Source organism: Halichoerus grypus, chromosome 6 (genome assembly GCF_964656455.1).
Source record: "Halichoerus grypus chromosome 6, mHalGry1.hap1.1, whole genome shotgun sequence".
Taxonomy (NCBI): Eukaryota; Metazoa; Chordata; class Mammalia; order Carnivora; family Phocidae; genus Halichoerus; species Halichoerus grypus.
In genome coordinates, this window is record NC_135717.1 from 61,724,255 (window position 1) to 61,737,022 (window position 12,768).

The window sequence follows — 12,768 nt, forward strand, 5'->3', positions numbered from 1 at the left end:
CCAGGATGAGGCCACTGGAGGCTCATTTGGCATTATATAGACCAGTAGTCTCCAAAGTGAACAAGATGTTCCACTGGGCTATAGGAAAAATTTTAGAACTTTGATTATATTTTTTCTCATCTTCCTAAAATTTCTTTTTGTACATGTTTTAAATGTATGCAATATATTAATACAGTCTTATTTCTATGTAATTTTAAATACATAAATATACATACATTCACATTTGGAGGGCATACTCAAACATGGTAATGATAAGGTATCAGGCACAGCTAATCCTCCCCCATACACACACACAGTATTTTTCTTTCCTTATTTGATAGCATTCCAAATTTTAACCAGGAAGATGGCCACCTACTTAAGACTACATTTGTCAGCTCCCCTTGTAGCTAGAAGTGGCCATGTGATGGCTCCAACTAATTGAATGTCAGCAGCTGTGATATGTGCAAACTTCAGGTCATGTTCTTAAAAGGAAAGGAGTGTGCCTTTCTTTTTCCTTCTTCTTGCTGGCTGGGATGCTGACGTGAGGGTAGGAACTGGAGCAGCCATCTTAGACCTGGGATTAGGCGCCATGTTTCAGGAAGATAGAGCAGCAAGTCACAAAGAAGCTGGACCCCCACCCCATTTAACCATCACATAAACTTCAGATTGCTTATGCTTGGATTATTAAGTGAGAGAGGCTTAAATGTAATATTTTCATCACTCTTATCTTTCAATATTTGTTAAAGGAGTCAGACCTTTATCCAGAATCATGCAAGGTGTTCAGTCAAAAAAATTGGAGACAATGAAGTCTTAAATCAATTCCTTTATATAGACAATCAGGCCTGACTCAAGGTGAGAGATACCAATGGAAGAGCTTTGTTGTTTTTTTTTTTAAATGCCTGTGATATCACTTCTCATTCATACTTTCTTCTCTTATTTCTTCTGTGCTTTATAGACATTTAATAAAAACTTAGTACTGTATACTTGAAAGTTGCTATGAGAGTAGAGCTTTAATGTTCACCATAACAACAACAAAAAGGTCATTGTATGAGGTAAAGGATGTGTTAACTCACCTTATTGTAGTAAACATTTCACCTTATATAAGTGTATCGAGTCATTACCTGGTACACTTTAAATTTATATAGCATGATATGTCAATTATATCTCAATAAAGTTGGGGGGGGTAGAAAGAGAAAAACTGATTAATTAACCCACTGAGTAATGGGAGAAACAGGACGGAACTAGCATTCATTGAGGACGTACTGTGCGCTGGCTAGTTTACACACACCACTTCATTAACTTCCATCAACAATCCTTAGGGTAGATAGTATTATTTCTTCCCATTTCCACAGTCAGGGAAACTAAAGCTCAGCAAGATTAAATAACTTATCCAGGAACAAACAACAGTAAGGGGTAGAGAGGATATTTAAATTCGAATTCAGATCCACATGAGTCAAATGTCCACATTTTCCCATTTTCCACTCTTTTGTATTTCAAACTCTTCCTTTTTCAAATGTGCAACCTCTTCCTTTTGCTTCTTCTCTCTCGTTTTGCTTCATTTCCTTTATACTTTGCTCCCTTGTCCCCTGTCCCCTCCACCTTCTAATCCTTTTGCCTGAAGCCCAGCACATGAATTTGATAATCATCTGGAGCAGTGTTTCTCAAACTTGACTTTGCATGCTCTCTCTCTTTCTTTTTAGTGTTTTTTTTTTTTTAATTGAAGTATGGTTAACACACAATGTTACATTAGTTTCAAGCATACAACATAGAGGGTTGACAAGTCTATACCTTATGCTATGCTCACCACAAACTTGACTTTTGATATGTATATGTACTCATATGTATATACACACATATATGCATATCTGTACTTATATATAAAATCTCTACCCTTTTCATAGAAAAACGGAACAGCCACCAATAAAAGCTTTTATGGGTCCCCAGTGCCAGCTTAAGTTATTATTAATATGAAATTGTTTAAATGTTTACAAATATAAAGTTGGCATAACCTCTATATGTGTGTTGTTCTTTTTTAAATTTATTTATTTTAGAGAGAGAGAGAGACAGAACACACACATACATGAGTGGGGGGAGGAGCAGAGGGGGAGGGAGAAGAAGAGGGAAAGAATCTCGAGCAGACTCCATACTCAGAATGGAGCTGATGTGGGGCTCAATCCCACGACCCTGAGATCATGATCTGAGCCAAAACCAATAGTCGGCCACTTAACCAACTGAGCCACCCAGGTGCCCCTATATGTGTGTTGTTCTTTTAAAATTTTTTAAATCTATAAGTCAATAAAATTCAAACTAACTTTAATATGACAGATGACAGGACCTTGTTGTAATGACATTCACTATTTACGAAGTTGGTATGATGTTGGTCCCTATCTTCAGTTCACTGTACGTCATGTGATGATTCATTTCTCCCCCCAAATTAATTAATTAGCTTATCATGGAAACTACCACGATGGCCATTGTTTGTCTAGCCTGTTTTGTGGTTATTTAGTCTTTTCTGGGCAAAGCACAGTATCTGTGTATTTTCTTTAGCAATTAAAATAGCCTGTTTGTTGGTACCACCACAATCGTAAACATGAATGGTAACTCAAATTCAGGCTCCAAGTTCAAAGGCAGGGCCAGGTTATAGGGTGGTCATCCAGATGGAGCACAAAATACTCATACTTTGTTGTCGTTGTTTTTTAAGATTATCATCTACACAAAGTCACAAAACTGAAAAAAAAGTCATAATTTATGGAATTTAAGAAATATGGATCCAGAAATTCAGAGGTCCACATAAATGAGAGGTCCAATGATAGGTTCTCACCAGGACAATCAAACTCCTGGGTATGGGAACAGTCCCTTGTTATGAAAAGAAGAAAAGCTATAATCCACTGATTAGAGAGGCATGAGCAGACTGTGGAAAGATTGTATCATGTAAGAAGCCCGGCTTACTTTTCCTTCCAGGTGAGGAAAGACCTCTGACTTCTCCACAGAGCCAGTGAGAATGGAGGGGCAAGAGGGAAAAAGCCACTCGTACTCAAGGTCTGTCTCAATGTGAGTCTAACCAATGTTTCCGAGAGCCTACTGCAAAAGAGGAACAGGAGAGCCTGGTCTGTGTGCACACCCCCTCGTTGAGTGCTGTGGTCTTCACAGGCTTCTCTCCGTGGGCCACACTGTAGAGACGGCCACTCTTCTAGCCCTACTGTATAGCCCTGAGCATTGGCAAAAGGCTATAACCAGGCCTAATCCCAACGCTCCCCAAAAGTTCTGAGAACAGCTGTATCTTCTAGTGTCAATAGTGAATCAAGCTTAGAATTTGTTGATATTTATCCACTATCAGTCTAGGAAATTGGGTTGACATTGGCAAAGCCAGTAAGAATGATTTCCATCTGATTAATAGGGCTTCTGCTTCCCACTGACAATATATACTTGTCCAATCCACCAATGTTTACCGAGCATCCACTACTGCTAAGTAACTTACTGAGCAACTACTACCGTGTGCCTGGCACTGTGTATGTGTTTATATTTAACTCACTTCACTTTCACAGTAGGCAATGAGGTAGTAGTATTATAATTTTCTTTTGCATTTTGCATATGCAGGAATGGGAGCACCAGTGGATTAGGTAACTTGCCCAAACAGCTGATCGGGAGCTGAGCCCCTAGAATCCAGGCAGTCAGGTTCCAGAGCCCACTCATGAGCTCTGTGCTACCCAGCCTCTCTGGCTGGATGCCTGGGGATTGCAGTGGAAGGTGGGCTGCTACTTTCCATGTGACAAAAATAGGCTTAAACCTCTAGTGGCATCCAAACTGAGAAGGGTCTTGCGGTGACAAAACCCGAGGTATGGCAAGGTGTATGCAGGGTACTGGTTTCTTGGAACACGCAAGCATGAAAATTGTACTCCTGGGCTTTTGGGGGCAGCTTTCCCAAGTAATTGATGTTTCTTGACCACTAGTAGGCACTTCCCTGCTTGAACTAGGCATGGTCTGGCATAAGCTTCTTCAAGCAAGGTTAACCCAGCTGAGGAAAACATTTTGCTCTACACAGGATTTTAAGGAAACAACAATAATAAAACCACTTCAATACCCCAACATCTTCATGACCACTAAGTGAAACCTAAGGTCTTATTGATATGAGGTAGAAAAAAAATCCCACGGGAATCAAAATCATGGCCTGCCAAGTGAGGAATAAAGTCAGACCACGGATAGAACACAAAGGTATTCAGGACACCTGGGGGCTCAGTCGGTGAAGCATCTGCCTTTGGCTCAGGTCATGATCCCGGGGTCCTGGGATCAAGTTCCGCATTGGGCTCCTTGCTCAGTGGGGAGCCTGCTTCTCCCTCTGCCTACTGTTCCCCCTGCTTGTGCTCTCTCACTCACTCTCTCTCCATCTGACAAATAAATAACTTAAAAAAAGAACACAAAGGTATTCTAAGAGATGCAGGAAGTATGATCTTAATTCTGAGTTCCCAGGAGTGAGTGATGTGCAAGTGAAATGAAATTATATGGTGGAAAAGTCAAATGCTAAGCCATCAGGCCACGATGAAAGCCTGTCAGTAAAGATATGGGGGAATGATGATGAGATTCAGCCAAGTGAAAAACGCAAGGTACAAAACTAGAAAGACATGGAAGAAAATAGACCAAAATGTTCACAGTGGTCACCTCTGGGCTGTGGGACTGGACGATGCAGACAATGTGGTGGTTTTAATGAGTATTTAGTCATTGTCAATTTCCTTTATATTGTCGAATCCCTATAAACCTTGTTTGATAGGGATTTCATGCAGGGGATAGCATTTCATCCAGTGTCATCCCATTTCAACTGCACTGCATGCAGGACTTAGACAGTAACAGAAGGAGCTCACTCAGGACCTGGTCCATGGGCAGGGCGCCCTGGGCATGCCTGCACCGCCCAGCCCTCATTGGTCCTATCTGCTAGAAGGTCTTGCTGATTTTTGAAGATGGCACCAGCTGATATCCAGTTTCTCTGCAGGGCTCTTCTAGGACTTATATGAAGAGATCATCGTCCAAAATTTTTCTTAAAAAATAAGTTCATTAATTTTAAAACATTTTTTTTGCATATATGTTCACATATTTCAAAAATCCAAAGGCCCAAAAGAGTCCACAATGAAAAATTCTATCCATTAACCACTCAGTGCCTTTCTCAATGCAAGTGACGTCATCAGGTTCTTAGGTATCCATCTAGAGAGATTTGATGCCTGCAGGAAAGATGCACTCACATATATGCACTGTCCTCTCTTTTAAACCAGCCACTCTTGCTCCTTTCATATAATGGTGTGTCTTGGAGACTTCACATCACTACACCAAAAGCATTCTCATTCTTTCGTATGGCTGCTGACTATATCCCCTCTACGGATGGACCATAATTCACTCAAGGCCCTACGGACCGACATGAAGCCAGAAAATACAGACAGCTTTGAAAAGAAACAAACTGAAAAAGCCCAAAGTTCCTGTTTCTATTAAATTCTTCTTCTTCTTTTTTTTTTTGTCTTTTCACTGCTCACTATGCAAGGCCAAGACCCAGAAGTCTGGTAATAATGATTTTTGGTGTTTACATTACTAAAGGTCAAACACCTTTCAGAATAACAAGACTGAAGGACAAAGTTCAGAAGCTTTGCTATTCATTGAGTAAACGTTGTCAGGATGGAAAACACTTATTTGGATAATTATATCAGCATTTTGGTGTTTCTCCCTCAAAAGATTAATGTTTAACAATGGGAAATGTAAAGTCAAGAAGGAAGGAGGTGGGTGTTCAGTGTTTGGATTTTCTTGTGTTTTGGGGCAGACCTATGCCTCCTGCCCTCATTCCCAAATGGGACATGGCCCAGCTGGGTTTTTTTTTTTTTTTTTTTAGACTAAGAAGGCTCAGCGTGGAGAGCGTCTGATGGCAAAATCTGGCAAACGAAGCTGACATCCCCACCTCCTTGTACCACAGATCTACTTCTACGTGTGGCTCCGGGGTGGTATCCGTGGTGCTCCAGGAGAGTTACTTAGCCTCTCTGAATCTTACTATTGGCAAATAATGATGATACCTCCAGGTGACTTCACAGTGTGATGTTAGTTGATCCACTGTGAAAATCCTATTACATCAGCTACTTTAAGTGTAGAGATAGAGGAGGGGCTGAGAGATGCTATGTGACATAAATGCGATACAAAGCCAGACCAACCTGGCGTTGAATCCTCACCCCTTTTCTTACCGGCCATTCAACCATGGCTTGTAGGCCGAGCCTCACTTATTCACCAGGTGAAGTAAGGAGGACACCCTCCAGGTTGCAGAATGATGCAGGTGAATGATACACATGTCTGAAAGTCCTCCAAAATGTGTCTGCCTTTCCTAGCATTCGTGTTGCTCCTGCCTACCTTAGGATAGAATAAATATAAGGGCTTCAAAACAACTCAAGGACTCAGATCAGTGTAAAGGAGAGTAGGAGGGAAACAAAGAAAACCAGAGAGAAATCCCCAGGGCATCTGAAGAAATAGAGTGTTAATTGCGGATGAAGTAAGGAGTACCTGAGAGGCATGGAGAGGTAGGCAGGGGCAGTTCAAGGAAGGCCTCATAAGCTGTATCAAGGAGTTCAGCATCCTCTAGGCCCATCACTTCCAGCATGGAACAAAATGTCAAATGATCCCACCTAGTGGGCCTTTTCAGTGGAAAAACCATCCATAATCAATACAGTGTGACTTTGGGGCCAGAGGAAGTCCCATGATCCCATATTTAATTTTGTATACTTTGTCTTATGCCACGAATTACACTATTCAGTGATTCCTTCCTCAGCATTCAGGAGGTGCTGTGGTATCCGCAGTGCAGCCAGGACTCAAGAGTTAGGGAGGCCAGAAAAGTGGTATTTGGTAGACGGGGTGGGCTTCGAACAGGGCCTGGACTGACTCCATTGCACACCAATATAAATAAGCCCTTTATGAGTGGGCAGAAGCAGGGCTGGAACCTGCTCTCAGCAGCCAGTGGAACCAGCACTGGGCTAAGGTCACCTGCTGTGTGACCTTGGGGAAGTCACTGAACGTCTCTGGGCCTCAGAAACCTTTCACCATTAACCCCATGATTCTATTTTTCAAGCCCTTTCCTAAGAGTATAGGGATAAAGAATGGGTTCCTGAGGGCACCAGAGTGGAGAGAAGAAAGGTTTCACAAAACAGGGGAGGGAGAAGGAGTAGCAAAGAAGGTGGGAACAGATATAGGAGATGACAAACAACCACCTGACATCACATCTGTGTGATTAGTGAGGAAAGGGACAATCTGGGTCATGAGGAATCAACATGGACCCGTTTTCAAATCGGGAGACAGACCAGGGGTTACATCCCGGAGTACCTGCTCACAAGCACTAGGTGAGGAATGTAGGATACCGTGGGGGCAGGACAGCTGCACCTGGTTTCTGTGGAGTTTGGGCTCCAGCAGGGAGGACATATGCCGAGCAAGCGTGGAACATTATGGGAACGTGTGCAGGGCAAGCCGAAGCACGGAGAGTCTGGAGGCCCCACTCTTCATTAGTGGCCTCTGCCTGCCAGGGACCTGGGCTCCAACCCTCCAGTCATTGTTCCCAAAAGTGAGGGCAAGATGCTAGAAAGGTCCGATGGGAAACAAATGAACAAGTGTTCGGGTCCTTGATACTCCTGGGAGGGAGAGAGCTGAGAGACCGGGGTGGGGGCACCACGGGGCCACTGGGCATGCCTTCAATGCCCAGTGGCCCTTGCCAGAATTTCTCCTGGACTGAGAACCTTGAAGATGGTATGAGGCCCCTGAGCAGTCCTGAGGGAAGTGTGGCAGGAGTCAACTGGGTCCAAGACAGCAGGTAGCACAGAGCGACTTCAGAAAGATTTGAAATTGCTGCTGCCTACCTTAGGGGATGGATGTTATTTTATAAAACAAGGCAGAGACTCCTTATAAGGTTAGGGGACATCTCTCCTGAGAACAGAGGGTGGAAAGAAAAAGATGCTGGACCTCAGCAAGGGGTGGAGAAGCTTGCAGCTCTGGGATCAGTTCTGTCCCTGTCTCCAGGAAGTACCTGGGACCTTTTGATCTTGTCCCTCTCCATGTTCACCCAGTGCCCAGGGGGTCAAGGAAGTGAGGAGGGAGGGGCTGGAAGGAGAGTTGGGCCTCTAGCCATTTCCTCAACCAATGGGTTGCTTCCAGAGGCAGAGCCAGCCATCCACACTGTTGTGACCTCCAGTGACCCAGAGAAAATTTCCTTTATTAGTGGTGAAGCCTTTCTTCTTTTTATTAGAGAAAAGAACAATCATGTCTTACTTACATGCATGCCCACACCAGTACCCCAGTGTCAGCGTCTGCAGGCCTAGCCCTTCTTCCCAATAGGACTGGTCTCCAGACGGTGGTTCTCTAAGGGGAAAATGGTGGGGGTGAGGAGCAAGAGGGTGAAGAGGGTTATGTCTGGAACAAGTGAATACCTTCTCTTTTCCTCCTACCCCATGCTCATCCATGAAGCCCCAGGAACTGTCCAGAATGTCCATGCTAGCTAGCTCTGCTCAGCCTCATGGGGCAGTAAGGTTTCCAGCACACTCCCCATTAGCTCACCTGGGTGCCCAGAGTAATTTTCTGTACTCTACCGCAAACTCACTGAGCATATGTAAAGTGATTTTCTGTGAAGGCTAACTTAAAATCACATTGGGTAAAAAGATACCCGTATACACACCTACTGACTCCCAAGAACCCCAGCTTCCCCCAACATATCCATGACACAAATACTTTCTCAAGAGCCACCTAGATCTATCAGAGACAGCCTTTGCAGGCTGGAATCCAATCTTTCCTTCACTGAACGGTTAGCAGTATTTTGGATACGTCTTTGAAGTCTGATCATTTCTTAGCCTTCCAAAGTCCTTAGATTGATCCAAGAGCATGTTCCCACTTAATTTCAGTCTAACCAAGTGAGGGACAAGGATGAGGGCCTTTTAAATGTAAAAAGCATTGGGTGCGCACCACCAGCTGGCTAGACCTGTGGTCCTGACCCCCCACTGCCCAACAGTTTCCTTCTCTTTGAGGTGAGAAAGATAAATCTAGATGCAAGAAATTGCAGCCCAGGCTCTGACACAGGGTACCTGTCCACATGTTCATCAGCTTAAGGATAACCACCTCACCAGGAAGGGCATCAGCAGACACATGAAAGAACTTGCTGTAAAACAATAAGTCTTTGGGTGAAAATTAGGGTTTTCTCTGGTCTTCTAATCTTATGTAATTTTTGCTCCTAACTTTTGGGTCTTAGAATTGAATTACGTACAGTGTAATGTCTAAAACCAAGAAGCCTGTCGAAATTGCTGTTCTTAAAAGGCATGGCCTTGGATTTTGAGAGGAACCTGAAAACCCCCTAGAAGCCTCTGGTGAGACAAGTGTCTGAAAAAGGAAGCGGCTGACCCACGAAGCTCTCGGCTCTCAGTCCTCTATTCAGAGAACATGCGCCACTTTACTCTCACTTTACTCTCCCAGGGTGGAAGTTGGCGCTTGGCTTTTTACAAGAATTGCCCCAACCTTGAAAATGTTTGTTTGTTACTCTTAGGATGAAGAATTCGTGTTGCATCGCAGGTTGTGATAAAGCGTGTCATGGGCAGAGCACATACGTTTTGCGTTCGGTGTTTTTTTTTTTAAGGTCAAGAAATTAAAAAATCATTCAGGGACAATCCGGTGGCCAGCAGAAAGGTGAGGGACTCGGGCTTTGAAAGGGTTCACACTCCGCCCTTTAACTTCCATGCCCTCCCTCCAGACTGCTCCAGAGCACACGATTCATTTGACTTCTTTTGTATCAGGTTTTATTGCTCCAAAGCCCTAGGGTCTCGATTTGCTCTCAGAAGAAACGTGCCCCACTGAGCCGCTCTCCGAGGCAGCCCCTCTGTGTCCCCGTTTCTCTCTCCGGGCGGGGTAAAGGAGGGGAGGCGAGGCGGGCCGCAGGCGCGCGCCCCGAGACTCCGCGCAGGGTCTGGAACGCTTGGGATGCACCGCGCCGCCCCCCAACCCCACCCGCACACACCGCGCCAACTTCACAGGAGACCCAGAAAAGTCCGTTGAGGAGAGAAGACCCGGCGGAACTCAGGCGGGAGGCCGGCGCGCGCCCGGGTCTGGCGGTGGCGAAGGCACCCACCCGACTGCCCAGGCTGCCGGCGGTGCCCGCGCCCACCCCCGAGGAGGAGCGGCCTCCCTTCGCAATCCGCTCCGCAGCCTGCGCCGCCCACGCGCACCCACGGGACCGTTTGTGGCGGCGCGAACACGCCCCGCGCCGCGCCCCAGCCCCCAGGCGGAAGGGCCGGGCTTTGAGCAGCGCGCCGGGCCCGGGGACGGGGGGGTGGACGCCGCGGGCCGCAGGTGCCCCCGGAGCCCCGCGCCCCGCAGGTACTCGTCAGAAGGGCGGGCGGGGAGGGCCACGAGGGGCCCCAGGCCGCGCGGGCCCCGCCTCCTCCTCGCCCCAGGAGTTCCCACTGGGAGGGAGGCCGCCCCGGCCCCCGCGCCGCCGACGGGGCCTCCCTGCCCCCTCCCCGCCGGCACCCCGCACTCGGTGATTGGCTGGCGCCGCGGGTCCCTGGCACGCGCCTGTGGATGTAGTTATAAGAATCCTCGCGTGCCGGCCCTCAGCTTCAGCAAGTCGGCCACAGCCCTCCCCAGCGCAGCGCGGGCGCCGGCCAGAGCCCTGCGGCCGCGGACACTCCAGGGAGGCCGGGGGCGGGAAGCGGGCGGGCAGTCCTCCCTGTCTCGCGCTCACCAGCCCCCCACCCCGGGAGGGAGGGGGCCGCCGTGCGACCAAGCAGCGCACCGTCAAACTTCCAGAGAACCCCTCAGCCCCTCAGCCCCTCAGGCCCGCGGCGGCACAGAGCATGGACACGGTGCTGCTAGAGCACTTCCCCGGGGGCCTGGACGCCTTCCCGTCTCCTTACTTTGACGAGGAGGACTTCTTCACCGACCAGTCCTCTCGGGACCCTCTGGAGGACGGCGATGAGCTGCTGGCGGACGAGCAGGCCGAGGTGGAGTTCCTCAGCCACCAGCTGCACGAGTACTGCTACCGCGACGGGGCGTGCCTGCTGCTGCAGCCCGCGCCTTCGGCCGCCCCGCACACGCTCGCCCCGCCGCCCTCTGGGGGCCCCGGCGAGCCGGAGGACGGCGGCGGCGGCGGCTACTGCTGCGAGGCAGGGGCGCCCCCCGGCGGCTTCCCCTACTCGCCCGGCTCGCCGCCCTCGTGCCTGGCCTACCCGTGCGCGGGGGCGGCCGCGCTGTCCCCCGGAGCCCGGCTGCGCGGCCTGAGCGGGGCGGCGGCGGCGGCGGCGGCGGCGCGGCGGCGGCGGCGGTTGCGCTCCGAGGCCGAGCTGCAGCAGCTGCGGCAGGCGGCCAACGTGCGCGAGCGGCGGCGCATGCAGTCCATCAACGACGCCTTCGAGGGGCTGCGCTCGCACATCCCCACGCTGCCCTACGAGAAGCGCCTCTCCAAGGTGGACACGCTGCGCCTGGCCATCGGCTACATCAACTTCCTCAGCGAGCTGGTGCAGGCCGACCTGCCGCTGCGCGGCGGCGGCGCGGGCGGCGGCGGGGGCCCGGGGGGCGGCGGGCGCCTGGGCGGGGATAGCCCGGGCAGCCAGGCCCAGAAGGTCATCATCTGCCACCGGGGCACCCGTAAGTGCGTCCGCAGTCCAGCTCAGGGAGACGGGGACGGGCACGGGAAGGTTCCCGGAGGGGCTGGGTGAGCGGACGCACAAGCCAACTGACGGACGGACAGATGGTCCGTGGGCACCGGCCACCTTGAACACGAGTTGGCGTTTCGCAGGTGTTTTCCGCCACTTGACCGCGGCTGGGAGGGCGTGCGTTCGCGACGGACTTGCAGCTCCGGGGATTCCGGGGAGGGGGCGCTGGGGGGCTGGGGGTGGAGGAAGAGGGTTCGTTTTAATGTAACCTAAGACGCCTGTTCTGTCGAGGCGCCCAGGAGGGGATCCTAAAGGACCAGAGGGCTCCGCTGGGAATAGAGTTGGACGTTCACGGTCTGTTTTCTCTTCTCACCTCCTCAGGGTCCCCCTCCCCCAGCGACCCGGATTATGGCCTCCCTCCCCTTGCAGGACACTCCCTCTCATGGACTGATGAAAAGCAACTCAAAGAACAAAATATTATCCGAACAGCCAAAGTGTGGACCCCAGAGGACCCCAGAAAACTCAACAGCAAATCTCCCTTCAACAACATAGAAAACGAACCGCCCTTTGAGTTTGTGTCCTGAGAAGTCCCAGACCCTCCTGAGGATCTGATTATGTCTCTGTGCATATTGTACATGTAAATATCTATAATATAATTTAAGAATCACATTTTTCTAATGGCAATCAACTGTTATTTATCTATTTATTATCCTGTCAAGTTAATGAAATAGACGATCTCTTTTTAAGTATATAATTTATATAATTTATCCTGATTTTCTTAAAATATGCAATAGTCTATGATTTCCCCCAGCACCTTTGGCAGAACTCTGCGTTGTTGGAAGAACTCTGGCCAGAAAACGTCATGCTAATTTATTGCCAGATATGGTTTATTTCTAAGCGATGTTAATAAATGCTATTTACACCTTTTTCTAAAAGTTTTTTGTTTACTACATGATGGGGGTAGTTGTTTTTTTTTTTTTTAAGAAGAATTACTTAGTCTGTAAAAGATAACTGAACCAGACGTGCGAAATGTAGTTATCTAGTAAGAAACCACATTTTAGTTCGATTTAGCTGAAAGTGGGTGGGTTAGGCGGTTAGGCCCCAAGTCTCTTAAGAGGGCCCTTCATCTGCATTCCCTGCCTTAAATAGTAAC

General features: G+C 48.5%; 1 protein-coding gene across 2 annotated transcripts in view; it reads left to right on the forward strand.

The window, feature by feature from the left end:
• The window catches only part of PTF1A (pancreas associated transcription factor 1a), an 18,866-nt gene extending 6,098 nt beyond the window's left edge, over positions 1–12,768 (forward strand). The window contains exons 1-2 of one of the 2 annotated variants that reach the window (XM_036092627.2): positions 10,465–11,607; positions 11,997–12,768. In XM_036092627.2, the coding sequence (XP_035948520.2) occupies positions 10,818–11,607; positions 11,997–12,199 (993 nt within the window). In that variant the 5' untranslated portion in view covers positions 10,465–10,817 and the 3' untranslated portion in view covers positions 12,200–12,768. Of the gene's footprint in view, positions 1–10,464; positions 11,608–11,996 lie in introns of those variants that run through there. The other variant, XR_004917431.2, reaches the window with a different exon arrangement.